The 18,595-nt window shown below is 30.5% G+C and overlaps 2 protein-coding genes and 1 long non-coding RNA gene across 7 annotated transcripts in view; 1 reads left to right on the top strand and 2 right to left on the bottom strand.

The window, feature by feature from the left end:
- LOC118443383 (uncharacterized) overlaps positions 1-8,088 on the top strand; it is a 103,375-nt gene extending 95,287 nt beyond the window's left edge. For 3 of the 5 annotated variants that reach the window (XM_085659236.1, XM_035870285.2, XM_035870286.2), the window contains 6 exons: positions 1,633-1,936; positions 3,659-4,195; positions 4,772-5,088; positions 5,267-5,590; positions 6,105-6,541; positions 6,976-8,088. In XM_085659236.1, the coding sequence (XP_085515362.1) occupies positions 1,633-1,936; positions 3,659-4,195; positions 4,772-5,088; positions 5,267-5,590; positions 6,105-6,541; positions 6,976-7,226 (2,170 nt within the window). In that variant the 3' untranslated portion in view covers positions 7,227-8,088. Of the gene's footprint in view, positions 526-1,632; positions 1,937-3,658; positions 4,196-4,771; positions 5,089-5,266; positions 5,591-6,104; positions 6,542-6,975 lie in introns of all 5 variants that reach the window. The other 2 variants (XM_035870284.2, XM_035870283.2) reach the window with 2 other exon arrangements.
- A 924-nt stretch (positions 8,089-9,012) lies between these two features.
- LOC146872761 (uncharacterized) lies at positions 9,013-11,038 on the bottom strand. The gene is made up of 6 exons (XM_085659433.1): positions 10,835-11,038; positions 10,614-10,739; positions 10,420-10,510; positions 10,181-10,326; positions 9,964-10,004; positions 9,013-9,062 (listed from the first exon to the last, which is right to left on the bottom strand). The coding sequence occupies exons 1-6, from the start codon at positions 10,897-10,899 to the stop codon at positions 9,013-9,015; spliced, it is 519 nt and encodes a 172-aa protein (XP_085515559.1). The 5' UTR covers positions 10,900-11,038.
- A 185-nt stretch (positions 11,039-11,223) lies between these two features.
- On the bottom strand, positions 11,224-12,651 carry LOC146872762 (uncharacterized). The gene is made up of 3 exons (XR_014982615.1): positions 11,988-12,651; positions 11,390-11,527; positions 11,224-11,306 (listed from the first exon to the last, which is right to left on the bottom strand). It is a non-coding gene; the product is annotated as an uncharacterized LOC146872762 (long non-coding RNA).
- Between the last annotated feature and the right edge of the window lie 5,944 nt (positions 12,652-18,595).

Genomic DNA, 18,595 nt, shown 5'->3' on the forward strand with positions numbered 1-18,595 from the left:
CTCGACTTCGAGTAGCTTAGCCAGAAGGCGAACAGCTACTGTCCTTGGTTCCAGGAGATGGTGGCAGGGTGGTTGTTGGGCAACCAGAAGCCACCAGGAGGCCTACCTTCGACGACTTTACGCTAGAAAGAACGAACAACATACCGCGAAAGGCAATGCCGAGGATAGGAACGTCGAGGTCGAAGGTCGAAGGTCAGAACTTGGAAATAGTTGGTCGCAGTCCCAGATCGTTTACGATTTACCAGCAAACGGTGAACATTACCTCGACGATTTCTTGAGAAATCGTAAGGGCGATACTAACGAGGTCGACGTCGATGTCGTCGACGTAGAAGAAGAGGATGTCGTTGGTGTTATGGTCGGTTGTCCGGCCCTGACGGCCTCGCGTGCCAGTCCCACGGAGAAGTGCGTGGAATACTTGAACGGTGCTCATGACGCGACGACCACGGTGAACTTTGAAAACGATCGTCGCGAGCCCAATCGTATCAACGAGTGTGGATCCTTGCATTCTTGTTACGATGTCACGGAGTAAGTCTTTCGTCGATCGCTTGAAAATATTCTTTCAATCGGAATACCAATCGAATTATGTTCATTTAATTTTCATTGTTTATAAGAATGAAAAGACAAAGTGTGGAAAAGCAATCGGTGTTTATTAAAATGATGTTTATTAGATTTACTGGAAAAAAAAAGGAAAATATAATCTTAACAATGAGTTATTTTTCTTTTTCTTTTTGAGACGGTAAACTGTAAAATTGGATTATATCGTTATATCGTTCTTTAAATGACGAATAAAATTTTAATTACTCGCGTTATCGTATAAAATAATATTATTGAATTGACCAATATGTTTACTATCAGAATTTTTGATATCCTTATTAAATATATCGATATTAAATCTGAATAGTATAATGTTTGATCGGTTAATATATAAAAACTATTATATTAATGAGGTTTATATGTCGTTATAAAATATTAAAAATCAGCCAATCAAATGCTATATTAATTAATTCTCTTTCGACGATTTAATGATTGATAAGATATTGATAAAATATTATTTCGTATCGTTTCATATACAATGGAAACATACTCGTTAAGATAATGTGAACTATCATTGTCTTATTTTTACGATCTGTTATATATCTGATAAAAAAAATTTATATATACATTATATATTAGATTGGTACATAAATAAGTGCCGTTTTATTATAATACATTTCTTAATTATAACGGCACTTGTATCTCCAAATGAACGCCATTATTATTCCGTGTTATTAGATGTATAAAAGATATACCACTCTTGTTACTTCTCAAAAGATAATTCGAAATGATGAGCTACCATTGTCTTCTTTTTATTACTTGTAAAATCGATAAGAAATTAAATTATACAATATATTATATTAAATCGAATTGTCGTTTTATTGTAATATGATTTTTTATTTATAACAACACTTATTATATCTCTAAAAGAATCGATTATTATTTCGTAATATTAAAGATATAAAAGAGACAACTTTCTCGTTACAAATTAAATGATAGACGAAAATATTACAAATTAAATGATAAACGAAAAAAATAATGACGAATTATGATCTTAGTATGTTACGATCGTTAATGACGATTTACACACTATTACAGAAAGGTGTGCAGAAGCTGCAGGTGTCCAAGGGAAGAACATCAAAGAGGATCGACGGAAACGGGCGGCCCATCTGGATTGGGCCTTGGCCCGGGTCCGCCGATGGCGATGGCAATGGCGTTTCAAAGCGGTGCCGGGGCAGGCTCCCATCAGGAACCGTTCAAGAGCCCGGTGCAAGCGGCACCGGCTGGTCTTGCTCTCCAGGAAGCTCTGATGCATCATCAGAGGCACTCGCAAAGCGACGACGATAGCGGATGCGCACTCGAAGAGTACACGTGGGTACCGCCTGGCCTGAGGCCTGACCAGGTAAGGAAGAATGGTTAAGAGGATATCTCTTTTCACAGATTCCTATCTCATCCTCATATACATTCGACCGGGCGATCCTCTTTTTCATTTTCTTTTTTTATCATATTCGTCTTTTTATCAATCCCTTAAGGTATTAAACATCGAGTGTTGAGGTTTTGCGTGGACGCGTCCTTGAAATTTATACCTTTTAACTTTTCCGATTGATAGATTGGTATCTCGAGTACGACGTATAGCACAAAAATTCCTTTCTTTCCTTTCATCTTTTTTTCACTTTTAACTAATATACAACTCTCATTTATCATCGGCTCAATAAAACGATTAGTTTTTATCGCAATCACGAGTATGATGTCGTTTGCTTCGTACATTTTTTTTTTTATCTAACGGGGAAAAGCCAGATATATATGTATATACATATATATATATATATATATATATATATATATATATATGTAACTACTTACGTATATCCTAGCTTACGTATTTTCACATTTTAATTATTTGTATATCTAATTACTATTTTAAAAGGACTAGACTGAAACGTACTCGTTTCACGATCGGTTATACCGCCGCGTGCATGGCCATTAAACCGTGAGAGCGCAATTTAATCCATGAGAACACCACCGCGACGGTATACTCTATAGTTATACAGGATGTTGCAGGAGTTGGGCGCGAATGAAAATGCACCGTAGAAAATTGCTCCTCGAGCGCGACTACTTATTAGATTAGACTGCTTTTTTACGCGGGATCGATTTCGTTCCGTTAATATCGATACTGATTTATTCAAATATGTGGATCAAAGTTACACCGTTATTATTGATCTTTCAAATATATATATATATATATCAAAAATCATATATATTTGTTTAAGAAATAATTTTCTCTCATTCTTTCGTAATATATTAATAATTCATTAATTCAATAATATATTAAACCATTATTAATTTACTCTTTAGATAAATGATAAATAAATAATATAGTAAAATGTAACGTCAATATTTTATGAATTTTTATTTCCATTTAAAAGTAAATATTATCTGATAAAAAAATAAATTAATATTTTATCGTAATATGATAGAACTTAATACATTATATATAATACATAATGTTGTTGTCTTTAAATGATATACATTATTTGATAACAAAGCTCAATTTTTACATACTTAATTGATAAGTTAACTCGTCTTTGCTAAATTTCTCATTATAAATGTGTTGAATAAATTTTTCCTTTTTTCTTTTATCTCTTATTTATACAATATTTATCTGAGAAAGTTTATACTACTTAAGATAATTAATAAGATTAAATTGTACATAAGATATAATTATATACATTCTTGCCAATTAAATAGGTTAAATGACAAATAGAGTCACTTCTATATTCTTTAACTTTTACTTTTCTCTATTTTTATATTTATCCTAAAGAGAACAAAAGAAAAGAAAAAGGATAAATTATTTAAATTATTTTCATAATTTGTTTACGATTTTTATTAAAAATATAAAAGCTACACAAATATATTATATTTATATAAAAGTATAAATTTTTAATAAAAATCATATTTATTATTATTAAAAATCAGAATTATATTATATTTGATATTTTTTTTGTTCGTTCATCATTAATTATATATCTACTTTAATACAATATATAATTATTCGTCGATGAAGCAAATATATCATGAATTTAATACGGTATCGTTGTTAACAGTTCCGTTTGAAATGTTATAGGTGCACCTGTACTTCAGTAGTCTACCAGAAGAGAAAATACCGTACACGGGTAGTGCCGGTGAACGCGAGAGGGTTAAGCAACTGCTTCAGCAGCTACCACCGCACGATAACGAAGCCAGATATTGTAGCGGTCTTTCGGAGGAAGAGAAACGTGAGTTGAGAGTTTTCGCGGCACAACGGAAACGGGAAGCTCTTGGTAGAGGACATGCGAGTCAATTGGAGAGGCCACACACTAGCGGATGCCGAGAATGCTCGAGGCCGATCGCAACCGGTGAGATGGCAGTTGCAGCGAGTCGTGCAGGTCCTTCTGCCCTTTGGCATCCTGCATGCTTCGTTTGTTGCGTCTGTCGTCAACTCCTCGTTGATCTCATTTATTTCTGGCGAGATGGGAGACTCTATTGTGGCCGTCATCACGCTGAAACATTAAAGCCACGATGTTGTGCCTGCGACGAGATCATTCTAGCTGACGAATGTACCGAAGCCGAAGGAAGAGCCTGGCATATGAGACATTTTGCATGTCTCGAGTGCGATAGACAGGTAATACCATTGAGGATCTATTTTTTTTCTTTGATTTCATTCTAATCCAAATAAAATAATATAAAATAAAAATATTAATAATAATAATAACTAATATACTTTCCTTTTAAATGACATAATTGTACATAATTTCTAACTCTTCATCAAATCAAAATATCACTTTTCCAAAGTAAAGTGATAGTGATAGTATATTATTTTATTATTGAAAATATTGAAAATATCTATATTCGACATTGATATCCATTGTGGCTGATGTCTTTAACTTTATTTACTTATCTTCAGAAACTTTGAGGAAAGGGGATGAAGAGAACATCGTTTCTTTCTTTTTTATTGACAGAATTTTCGTAAAAAAAAAAAAAAAAAAAAAAAAAAAAAGAAAAGAAAGAAAGAAACCTAATGACGGTATAAATAACGAAATTATTTTTTGCCATCTTTTTCTTTTTGCGACGACATTCGACCTAGTGAATAGAAATGTAATGCCGTTTGTACGACGGCATTCAAACGCAAAGAATTAAAATGCAATTATTAAAAGTAATTTTTAAATGCAATTTTATATAACCAATGAAACATTTGCAGCTAGGTGGTCAGAGATACGTTATGAGAGAAGGACGACCATATTGTCTACGTTGTTTCGATGCCTCCTTTGCCGAATATTGCGATAGTTGCGGCGAGCCGATAGGCGTTGACCAAGGTCAAATGTCACACGAAGGTCAACATTGGCACGCGACCGAAGCATGTTTTTGCTGTGCCACTTGTCGTACCTCACTTTTAGGCCGTCCTTTTCTTCCTAGACGCGGTGCTATTTATTGCAGTATAGCCTGTAGTAAAGGAGAACCACCAACGACTCCGAGTGATTCTTCGGCCGGTCCTCCACCTCCGCCATCTTTTCTTAGGTAAATACATCATAAAAATTAATATTTAAGCTTCCTGTAATTCTTTCTAATGGATCATTTAAAAGTTATTGAACGATTATCGTAATGATGTCTTTTCAATTCTAAACAAATTTATATACTTTTGTAAATAAGAACTGTTCTTTTCCTTTTCTTTTCTTCTTCTTTTTTTATTCTATAGAGGTAGAAGACAAACAGTACCAACGAGCGAAGGTTCCTCGAGTCCACCACCACCTCCACCTCCTCCACCACCGCCAGGATCCAGACACGTTTCAGGATCCCTAAGAAACTCGCCAAGATTGACAAGGAAACATCAGCAGGTCTCATCCTCGATTGCGACAACCCCAACACAGAGTACCTTGAGTCCAGAATTCCCAACGGAGGGATTTTCCACTAGTGGATCTAGGGGTGGAGGTCTCGATAGGGTACTTCTCGAAAGGAATCTCGAGAGATTGTTGCAAGAACGTGGCTCTCACCCTGAAGAAAATCGTAGCGATTTGGGAAGGTATGATTGTCGTGATTTTTGAAGATATATCCTTCGAAAAAAGAAAAAATAAGGAAAGAAAAGAACTCCTTATGATCGTTCATATAAAAAATACTATAAAAAAAAAAAAAAAAAAAGAGCAATCGATTCATATGGAAGAACTTTTTTGACGACGTATCTTATATCTTAATTAACTCTAATTGTCCACACTTCAAAATAATTTTCAAATTTCAAGTGTTCACTTCGAACAACTGTCATTTATACAGAATGTATAATTTTGACTCCAAAAAAATACTGTATAATTTTTTGAAATCACATTTATATATAATAATCGGTAGATTTTTTCGAAAATGCATCTTCAATACTGTCATTATAAAAAAAAAAAAAAATTATGAATCATGAAATGCGCAAATTGAGTTCAAAGTTTGTCTGGGTTATTGCCTCTACAGGTACAATTAGGTTTAAGAAAATAATTTACACTTAATTGATCATATTAAAATAGTTTTCCAAAGTTATAAACATTTCTAATTTGCAGACTAATGCAAGCGAGGGATCGGGAGCCACTTCGATGCGTTCAAAACTGTACACCTTCCCACGCTTCAAGCATGCCTGAACTCCCAGCGCCTACATTGAGAGCTTCACCTTCAACGTCGGTACCACCTTCTGGTGGTATTGCAGCTGGTGCATCGACGATTACGTTAGCACAAGAATCGCCAATCTCGCCAACGAATCTCGCTACAAGTCAAACGGATCCACCGACGCCTACGTCGCGACGTGTGCGATTCCAAGGTGACTTGGACGTAAACGATCATGGGGCAACACCATCGTCTAGTAATGTCCCTATTTCACCAGCTAACGATACCAATTCATCATCCTCGCCATCTCCACCACCAAATAATCCTTTGTCCAGGACGAACGTTCCACGATCGAGAAGTTTGCAACCCGAGGAGGTCGCAAGTACGTCGACTTGGGGTGCGTCGAATTCCTATCGTTCTTCATGTATAAATGGAAATTTTACACGGGGTTTACTGTAAATCAATGTAATACCGGCGTATATACTTCGTTGCCTATGAAAGACATTCCAAGGAGTTCGCAAATTCCTGAATTGTCTAAAATTATATATACCGGGTATATCTATACAAAAATTCTTCAAATTCTTGGGAATGAGGAGATTAATATTCGCATAAGTAGAATGAAATTTGAACGGAGAATCTCGAACGGATTTATTAAACTTATTTTCCTTACATTAATCTATCGTAAAAATATCTAATTTATATTATTATTTAATCGCGTTATAATTTCCATTTATTTCATAAAAATTATCAATTATAACATCAATAAAGATTGTCTTTCGATCTTAAAGCGGCCTATAATAAAAAAAAAATATTTATCATTATTGTCAACAGGTGTGGCCAGTTCGTCAAGGTCAAGACTGGACGAGGCAGAGGATGCTGAAAGTTGCTGTTCGACTTGTAGTTCTTCTAGTAGTTCTGACGAGGCCGCAGCATACGCTTTACCACCTAGAAGAGCTTACGGTGGTGTACGTATTTCTTACGTACCGAATGATGCGGTTGCGTGCGCGCGGAAACGGACTCAACCGTCTTCTTCCTCGTCAAATCAAGCTCAAAAGGACACCGAAAAATGCGTCGTGTCTTGATGATCGTGCTTAAATATCCGTAGGACATCTTGCGGTTTTTTTATTACGCTTAACGTTTGTACGATCGATGGATCTCCTTCCTCTTGGTGTGCGCGACGAGAAACGAGCAAAGACTTTAGAGACAAAAATATTGAAGGGAAAAGAAAAAAAGAAAAGAAATAAAAAAAAAGAAGAAGAAGAAGAAGAAGAAGAAGAAGAAAGAAAGAAAAAAAGAAAGAAAGAAAAAAAAAACAGAGTTCCTAAGCGTTACAATAGTGTACGCTTTTCAGTATCTTCCAGAGCATAGGCCTTTTCGTATATTTTGTTCTCGTTAATGTTCGTTTCAACTTGAAAACGCAATTTCCTTGATGGCAAGTCTCATTGTAAGCGTCTATATATTGTTGAACATTCGCATAGGAAAGTTTACAGAATAAGTTCTTTTTTTTTCTGTTTTTTTCTTTTTTTTTTTTTTCAACTATTTACAATAGTACCATATACAATCGGATTACTATAATAATTTCATTCGTAACGATTAAGGTATCGTTATATAAAAATCATTCATTGTTATTCGTAAAGAAATTCCTTAAGTTCTTAGAAACAATCTATTTTCATCGAACATTCTCTCGAAACATTCCTAAGCTCGTTTGCAACAATATATATATGCGACAACGATAAAAACAATAATAATAACAACGATCAAAGATATTTCAAATAGAGACCGACTGAAGACTTTTCTCACGAATTTATTCGTATCGGAAAATCTCAGTGACAGTTTTTGCCTCGCGGCCATACACCCTCATCTATTTTTATTATTCTCGTTGATGTACTACTTGATGACGATAATAATAATAATAATGATAATGATGTTATATTTTAAAGAAGATCCGATGATTCGATTTGAAGATTTTTATTTGAACAATAAAACCCCATCCTTTTCTTTTTCTTTTTTTTTCAGTTTCCTCAATTAAAAGAATTTTTAACGACTTCGATGGAATAACGTAAGTATCAATGTTCGTCGATTATTTTCATGGATAATGAAAATGTAAAATTTTTTTTTTATAAAGGAACAAACAGAGAGAGAGAGAGAGAGAGGGATGAAAAGAATTAAAAGAAAGTATATTACCCAGTTAAGGACACAACTTCATTACATTGTCATTCTCATCGCAAAAGGGTCACATACTTTCTCCCTCTTTTGAGACCATTGTATACTTCCACGCGCTAACAAACATCTCGTTAATGAATTCTTGCGACACAATTATGACAGTTTTTAGATAGAATCGCCTAGAAATGTCTTTTCTCTGAATATGTTCGTATGTGACCATACATATTCTTCGTGAAAATCTTTAATATGAGCGTGATTGCATATCGTTCGCGTAAACTTTTTTTTTTTTTTTTTTTTATTATATTTATAGCCACTGATTAATTGGAACGAAATATGAAAAAAATTTTTTGCACGAAGTTTCATTTATCATTGCGAAAAGTGTGCGAATTATAAATTTTCAAATGATCAGCTATTTTATCATACAAATAATTTTTGTATTGATAATCAAACGAATCGATTTATCGGGAAATATTAGATATATTTTTTTAGAATCTGCAAGTGTTACTTTTCTTTCCTTTTTAATTTCAAACGAATTGAAAGATCATTTTTAAAACGATCCTCGATTGAATGAACAAAATTTTTAACAGTAAGAATTCACGAAAAAGATCGGATCGATTTCATTGAAACTTCTCGAAAAACTTTTCTTATGAAAAGTAAAGATGTTTTTTGGAAACTTTTCATTCTAAAAAAGTCAATATTCTTTCATCAGGGCCCAGAATGATGCGCGAAAATAATGATGCGTGTTAATAATATTTCTAAAAGCCCATTAAAGATATAATGCACGTTAAATATAAACTTTTATACTATTTTTTTTACACGCTAAATATTAAATTTAATATCTTCTTTCGTGATGATTAAAATAGGCGGCATTCGGAAAATTTTCAAATTATTTTAATTATTTCTATCTTATCATTGTTATAGGAAAGAAAATTCAATAAATAGTCTGTCTCATAAACATCTGCTTTAATAAAAAAAAAATATATGCCTTATATATAATATATATATATTTTTTTTTTTATAAAAATGAATGAATAATTATAAATCGATATTGATTAGAAAAGAGATAAAACGAATAGAGGAGTAAATTTTTGAAATTTTTATTAATAATCTCAAAGATATATCCATTAATTACGAACCATTTTTTATCGATTAATAACGTAAATAATCGTAACCTTGATACATAATTAACTTATTTCAACAATTTTTCAAGCAAAACATTTTATTCATTAACGACTGTCGTACGAACCATATGCATAAGTCTCAAATTATCCATAAGGATTTGATTTTTGTTAATTAGTAAATGAAAATATCTACCTCCGATTAAATCGAGGATACATTGAATCGATCACAAATCATAAATCAAGAAATTCTCATTTGGATTTATATTTTGAATATAGATGTTGATATGCATAATGGATAGGCACTACGTTTTCTACAATTACTACATCAAAGATTACGAAATTCTTATCGAAGAATTTTTTCTATCTAAACTAATTATCATGTCCCATTTTGTCTTATGTTATTCAAAGAGCGTGATAAAATAATATCGCACAGGAAAAAGAAGTCTGTATTAACTAAATTAAACAAAATTAAACAAAAAATATTTTTGTTAACGTTGGTATTAACGAAATAAATGATTAATAAATTGCCACTTACTTTGGCGAAAAGTTCGTGTGATGCTATGATAATCCTTCTTACTGAAAAATTGCACGGTCTCATAATTTGCAATATCAGTATGAGTAATATTTTTTGAGTCTTTATCGACAACACATAAAATGGTACTTGACAACTATACGGATGGTTTACATGTACGTATTTAAAACTTCATAAATCTAATTTAATTGTATAAATGTTTGACTTATATCGTACTTACCATTTTGTAAACACAGCACTGTTATAATTCATTAACATTTGTCCGGAATAACAGTAAACGTATATCAAAAGGAGGCTTGAAAGTATGTAGGTACAATCGGAAATAATTTCGCTAATTGTACTTTTCAAAGTAAAAATCTGAAACAGCTTTGATTTTTATAACATAAATAATGTTACGTTAGATTAAATCTTATTAAAAAATTTTAAGACATATAATACACATACAATATGTCCACTTACATAAAGATAATCTATAATGATAAAAAACAATCCCAATGATATTTCTATTAAGTAAGTTGATCCAAATACGATTTTTATTAAATCAACAAATCTTAAAAGAATATATTAAAAATTAATATATTAAAAATTAATATATTAAAAATTTCACGTTAAATATTGTTCAAAAATTATAACGATTTCCATTGAATACAAACCTAATGGCTTTCCCATAGCTCCTTATAATAGTTACAATCCAATCGTATTCCATATTCTGCGATTTAAAAATCTTTTTCTGCCGCAAACAATCCAAATTTATTTTAAACGGGCTATCTAATTTTATCCTTTAGAATATTAAAAAAACATATTCTCCCTATTAAACAAATTCTCGACCATTGATCGTGAATTTATTTAAAAATGTGCTAGATTAATTACTTACAATACAATATTGAACAAAGCAAAAGCATGTTGAAAAATTGATATGAACAATGAATAGTTAGCCATTCCTATCGTACATACGATGAATATTGCAATGAATTCCACCAAAAGTATGATATAGTAAAACTTGATATTTATTAGACCAATTTCTATACGTATTGGTAATATAAATTTTGTCTTGTCAGTAATACGAAATATATAGAAGAGATTGTAGATAGATGGAAATATTAAAGCAGTGATGTAAACATAAGAAAAACCTAATATATATAGAATATATATATATATGTATAATATTTTTATATCACCATTGATGATAGAAAATTAAAATAATATTTTATATTTCTGTTATACTCACTTAAGATCAACATCGACCATAGTTTACTTTTATTCGAGTATTTTATCATTATAATTAATTCATTCTCGTCCTTTAACTCGTTCCAATCGTTTTTAATATGATTTATTATTAACTTCATCTTTAAAATTATATTTATATCGTTGAAAACTCATTCAAACGTTTAAAAATTAAATACTGATGATTAAATAATTCCGAAGAAACCTTTGCATAATTATGAATAAGATTATAATAATAGCAAGTCGAAAAGCATATGCTCGGAAGGAACGTTTGAAGTAATTTGACGATCATCTTAAATCGTTTTTTTGATTCCAAATTATATAAAAGATACAACTCTAAAAACTAATATTATTTTTATCAATTTATACATATACAGAAGAAAGAAATTTTGATATTATATCTATACATGTACCTATAACTCTTTGAGGTTAAATCGATTAAAAATCGTACCACTTTTTGCTTAGTTTTTTTATGCACAATAGGATATATTTTTAAATCATCTCGAAAAGTTAAAGTTACTCGTAGTCATACGTAGGTTTAATATTTTATTTGAAATGAAATATTAAAAATTATATAATTATTATTATTATATTTAAAATTCTGTGCAATGTGGATTTTTATTTTCTTTAAAATCGTCTGCCTCAAAAAGATAAAAGCCAAATCTTTCTTCTATACGAATCAACTTTTGTTCATTCATAAATCATTCATGAATACTACAAAATCCCATTGTTAAATATCACGATAATAATATACGTACATATTATATACTATATATACTATATCGATACATAATATTATTTACCTGCATAAAAATAACAAACACTAAAAGAAAATTTAACAAACGAACACGTAACAATTTTTTCGGTGATTTCTGATAAGACAATAAACCAAGGAACATAAATAACTTTTCGTTAAGAATACTAGAATGTTTCTCGAAATAATCTATTTTTTTCAAAGTCATTGTCCCTTCTGTCAGAGTTTTATTAATCGTCTATGTATCGAAACCCCTGAAATATAATTTCTTCGTTTATAGTACAGCTATCGGACCCTCTTTCAATTCTTGGAAAATATTTTATGGGAGAAATTGTGAAAATATAAAAAAATCCTTGCAATTTAACCCTTCCAATATCTTTACACACTACTATTATTTTCTCCTAAGATTCGATTTATACATAAGTAATTAAACAGATGTATCTTCTCAGCAATTTAGTTTATTATTCTTATCTTTATATCGTACGTCTAAGGGGATATCTTTCCCCTTCCACAAAGGACATGCGTGTTACCCTCTCTTTACCATTAAACACTGATCGTCCACAGTATATTTTTGTAACTCGAAGAGAAGTGATCGTATCAGAAAGTAAAACAACGTAACAAAGAATTGAAACTTATAAAATATAATTGTAATTGTACATGTCGCATAATTTATAAAAAAAAAATAAAGTCGAAGGTAGTGTATAGAAAAATTTTACCCTTTCAATATTTCATAAAATTCAAACTTATTTTATTTGTACTTAGAATATATAATAGTGAATAATACGAGAGAATAAATTCTAGTGACAGTGGATATATTGTTGTTTAATACTTGGATATTATCTATGACATAATGAAGAAATAAAATAGAAAAATATCCTATAGTAAATTTTTGTGATATTAGTGTGATAGTGTATTGATTTAGTAAAACCTTATTAATAAAACAAACTCAAAAAATTATAGTGAGATCTAGAAAATCTATATAAAATGAAATTTTCAAAATTAATCGTTTCAAATTTTTATCATCGATGAATAATATTATTCAACATGCTTCGTAATATTCAGTGATTATTAAATAAAAATTTTGATATTTATTAATAACAATTCAAATATTTGAACTGAGTAATATAAAAAATAAAAATAAATTCTATACTCAATTATTTAATTAATCTAAAGTGCTAAAAAAGAAAAAAAGAACAAAATCAAAATAATAAAATAATTAATAATTTACATTAATAATAATTTAATGGAAATTTCAATCGTAAATATATAAAATAATAGTGAATAATACGATATATAAAATGAATTAAAATAATATAACAAAATAGTAATAAATATTGCTTTTTAAAAAAATAATGCAAATTTATAATATTAATTACGTAATCGTCGATAACATCGGAGGTGTGGAAAGTGGTTTTTTTCTTTTTTTTTTTTTTTTTTTTTTTAATTTAGTCACTTATCTCGATTTTGTATCTCGTTGAAGACGATCAAAAGTGTATTTTCGAAATTTCATACTTTTTTTTTGTTTATTACAGAAAAAGCAAAGATGCAACACATATAGCAAAAAAAAAATTATTCCTGCTTTTCACAGAGATAATACGTTAGTTGATAAAATTGTTAAGAAATGATTCGCAATGTTTATTGTTGGAAATTTTAGCCTTGAAGATTTTCCCGATAACGTTCAATAAGACCTTTCAATACTGATAATGATGACCAAATCAAAATATTGATCGATATTATTCAGCACTATACGCATATTACGATATAACAAAGATATTAGATTTAACAATTACAATTAATAATTATTTAAATAATAAAATTAGATCGATAAAAATCGATCGGTAAAAAAAATCGATCAAAATCAATAAAATAATTTGATTAAAATCAATTATATCTTTCAATGATAATACTTTCTCGTATTATTATTAAATCTTCTTCTCTTTCTTTATCTCTCTTTTTTTTTTTTGTTTTCTTTTTCTTTTTATTAGCCCGATAATCTATCAATACTCATGGTCTCAACATTTAAATGTCACATCTATTAAATATTTCCTTTTTTTTTTTTTTTTTTTTTTTTTTAATTTAATTAACACATCAAAAAATGAAGTTTGAGTGGAACGAACGACATTATCGATCGTTCAATGGATCAAGATCGATCGATCGATCGAACACATCCCTACTATGAGGCATGAACTAACGGATCACATGTTATTCCGTTCGTGCACAACTTTTGCGCCGCTGTGTGCGCTCGTTAGCGAAGAGGCTTTCTCCATGGCTTGGAATGTGGCCTCTCCCTGGTTTGCTTCGAGGACGGCCCCCATAGCGTGTACTTACGTTGTCCATAGTTTGTATATATAATGTTATTCTACAGCTTTTGTCCTTCCCATTCGCTTCTAATCGAGCGCGTGCTCGAATATACTTTACGATCTCTTTGCCCCTTCTTTGCTCGCTTTTCTGGCATGCCGAGAGACGCATAAGACGCGTACCTTCCAGCTCGTTCATCTTTAAAAATAGAAAAGTGAACAAGAAAAAAAGAAATGAATAAAAATAAAATGAGAAAAAAATAATAAACGAATTTAACTCGAAAAGAGGTTAATCGATTTTGTTTTTTTTGTTTTTTTTTTTTTTTTTTTTTTTTCTTAATATCACATAAGAAACCTTTGATCCGTTCAGAAACCAAAAAACCTTTGACTCATCCTATAAAATTTAGCCGTACACCTGCTAAATCTAAATCTATCTTAAAAGCACTATTTATGAATTTGATTATTATATATATGTATATATAGTAAAATTTCCTTAATCTATAAATATTTCAAGATAAAATATAAATATTCAATGAATACTTAAACATCCGATCGATAAATCGATATTTTAGATAAAATTATTATTTCCAAAACAAATAAAAATGTAAAAGGCTATTTGTATTTGATATATTTTATATTTTCAATTTACGAGTGTTTAAGTTTTAATTCGATACGAATTAATATTATCTACTTATTAATTTTTGCTTTCGTAGAACAATTTTTTCTACCTTCGAAGAAAATTTCTTTTTTTTCCTTTTATAACTTGATAATGAAAAAAAAAAAAAAAAAAAAAAAAAAAAAACTATAAATCGGTTGATAATCTTATAGAGAAAAATTGTTCTAAGAGTTATACATAAGTTCTTTTTTGTTTTTTTTTTTTTTTTTTTTTTTATGAGTAATAAAATGATCGATATTGTTTTAGTAATGGGAAAACGAATCGATTGCAATGTATTTTAAGAATAAGAATTATCAATGAATGAATCGTTGATCGCTATAAAGTTGAAAGATTATAATAAAGCACGTGCTTTTATTGTTCTTCGATCGATCAATACAATCAATAAAATAAGATTCTCTGATATATATTAATTCGTTAAAATTAGATTAAGATCTATGTCGATTGTATATTATTTCATTAGAATTAAAATAACCGATCTGAAAGAAACCTAATCGATCGATCTATGAATATTAAATTTATTTTGCATTATACATAATATGAAAGTCAACGAGGAACATTTCTTTCGTGAGTAATACGTCGAACATGCGAGTCGACATACTTGAATCGGAAAATCGGTGCACACAACGTTCAGAGCTAGATTCTTTCCTCTTTTTTCTTTCTTTCTTTTTTTTTTTTTTTTTTTTCCTAACGAGTTACAAGCGAGTTCAGCAACATACTTTATTTGAAAACTCGTAACTCGCGATCTCGGAAAACGCATAAGAATAAGTATTCTTGTGGATTATTCGATTAGTATAGATTTAAGTAAACCTTTTTTTTTATTTATAATTTATATATATATATATATATATATATATATATATATATAAAGGAAAAGAAAAGAAAAAGAAAAAGAAACTACATGATAATTTTAAAAAGGAAAGAAAAAGAAGAACGTATACGATATAAAAAAAAAAAAAAAAAAAAAAGAAGAAAAAAAGGAAAAAAACAAACCCTACATAACGATGTATCTTATCGAAAGTAAAAGCCTTCGTATTAGTATATTATACGTATAACGTATGAGAATAAATCAAAGATTTAAAGTGAGCCACTCCCATCATCGATAGTTCGTTTACTACAGAGGCAAAGATGCATTGTCGATAACAACGTGACACCTTCTCATCGGCTAGTCGAACATCCTTTTTATTCTGTGCAATTTCCTCGGGAATGAAGTAACATCTTTACGAGCGATAGCGTTCGCATACTGCTCGCGGTTCAAGGATATTGAGTACATATTCACAATTAAGTGTGGCGCAAACTCTGCCTAAGAGATACGCGTTGGTGGTTCATTAAAAACCAAGGGACACGTCAGCTACCAATTCATAAATCATATCTCATGTGAAACATTGATTATCACTATCAATGTTTTATATTTATGCATATATTTTCGGTTTCGTTTGAACTATAATAATAAGTAATATCCATTAAAGAAAATTACGGTGAGATAACCCTAACCTTTTATTCCTACATTAATAATCATCGTCATCGTCTCGATATTTCTTTTTTTTTTTTTTTTTTTTTTTTTTCTTTTCAAATCCATTTCCAGTTTCATTCGAGCATCGATGATTATTATCAATTATTGATTATAGTTTGTACGTATTAAAGTAGAACAAAAGAAAAAAATAATATAAAAAAGAAATTAAAGAGATTATATTACATGATAATCGTGTAATCATCAATTATCATTAACATCCATCATATTAATAAATCACAATTGACGTTATACTAAGACAAAAAAAGAAGAGGACAAAAAAGGAAATGATTATATTTTTGATTGATCTCATTTTTCTTCCTCGTCGTAAATAACAGATTTATATATATATATATATATATATATATATATATATATATAAATAATCATATATATACACATATATAAATAACCATATCTACATACACACATGTATGTAGATATATCGAAAGTCACGCTTCAAGGATGTCCCATCCACGATACGACCTTCAATTTACATATTTTCATGTCGACCATTTTACACCTGCTAAAGGTCGACTTAGGAGGCGATCTCTCTATCTTTCTTTCTATCTATCTTTCTCTCTCTCTCTCTCTCTCTCTCTCTCTTTCTCTGACTTTTGTTTCTTTTCGTTACCTACTAAAATTCCCGAATTAAAAAATAAAAAAAAAATAAAAAATAAAACGAAAAGGGAAAAGAAAACGAAAAAAGAAAAGGCAAAAAGAAAAAGAGAAAAAAAAAGAAAAAGAAAAGAAATGGAAAAAAACAAAATAACGAAGGAAGCGTTCCTTCGAAACGTTAATATTTCATTTCACTTTTACATGAGAAAACGGCCTTTCTCTTCGTAACCATCCTATCGTTCCCACGATCACCACGCAACGAACGATTTAAACGGAACCAACCGTGTTTTGTCATAGTACGAATGGGATCACGATACACAAGTGAATTTTGCGACAAGACAACAACAATGAGGAAGATCACTTGGGTACGGTTCATTGTTCCAAAAGTGGCAAATGATTCTTTTTTTTTTTCGTTCTTTCTTTCCTTTTTTCTTTTCCATTTTATGAGAAAAATTTTCACTCACAATTGACACCATAATTTAAGTAACAATAATCTATATAAATGTGTATATATATATATATATATGTATATATATGTATATATATAGCTTGGTCATATTCACTCATGAAGAGATTAAGGAGGAGGATGTTGACATCGGTGGACACGTTTCTTCTATGCTTGTTTTCAACGCTGAATAAGAGAATATTATATACACACACACACACACACACACACACACACGCGCGCGCTCATACATATATATATATATACATACATACATACATGTATACTTACATATATGCATGTATACATATATACAAACATACAAACATACAAACATACATGCATACATATTTATATATGTATACATACACGTATATAAATATATGTATATATATATATATGCATGTATGAATATATGCATATGTATATAATAACTTGCCGAGTATTATGAGAGGGAGACCCTTTCTGACTATGTGTACTTACTTACGCGAGAGAGTCTCTCTTTCGTTAGCAGAATGGTGGGATAAGCTCAGCTGCTACGGCAGGTAAGCATAGACAGAATACAGCGAACATAAGTTTTAACGAGTTGGGAAAAGAAGAAAGAGAGAGAGAGAAAGAGAGAGAGAGAGAGAGGGAGAAAAAGGAGGGATAGAGGATAGAGAAACGGCGAACGAAAAGAAAGATAAGAAGAAGGAGAAAGAGGAGAAGGAGTAAGTAGAAGAAGAAGAAGAAGAAGAAGAAGAAGAATAAGAAGGTGGTTAATAAAGAAGGGGAAGAAGAAGGGGGGACGAGAAGATGAGGAGGGGGCAGGGGAAAAGTTCTCGTTCTCCGACACAGCAAAAGCAGTCAGTCCGAGACGAGATCCCGTCGTGTGATCTTCTCTCTCTTTTTTTATTCTCTTTTTTCTCTCTCTCTCTCTCTTCCTCTTCGTTTCTCCTTTTATTTATCTTTATCTTTCTCGTATTCGTTCTCGATTTTTACGTGAGTAAAGATTATTACGTTCGAGATATCGCGCAGCGAAAAGTTTCGTGATTCTACAAACGATTATTTCCGTTAATCATCGACAAACAATATTATTTTTTAGGGTGTCAATACGTACCCACGTATAAATGAA

The sequence above is a fragment of the Vespa mandarinia genome, chromosome 9 (genome assembly GCF_050613455.1).
Source record: "Vespa mandarinia isolate Hongniang chromosome 9, ASM5061345v1, whole genome shotgun sequence".
Taxonomy (NCBI): Eukaryota; Metazoa; Arthropoda; class Insecta; order Hymenoptera; family Vespidae; genus Vespa; species Vespa mandarinia.

Excerpts from the sequence above, each read along its gene's own strand:
- LOC146872761 (XM_085659433.1), bottom strand. The coding sequence starts at position 10,899 with ATGGCTAACTATTCATTGTTCATATCAATTTTTCAACATGCTTTTGCT. Across the intron at positions 10,327-10,419 it reads TCATTATAGATTATCTTTAT|CTGTTTCAGATTTTTACTTT; the intron begins GTAAGTGGACAT and ends TAAAAATCAAAG. Across the intron at positions 9,063-9,963 it reads CACACGAACTTTTCGCCAAA|AAATATTATTAACACGCATC; the intron begins GTAAGTGGCAAT and ends ATGGGCTTTTAG.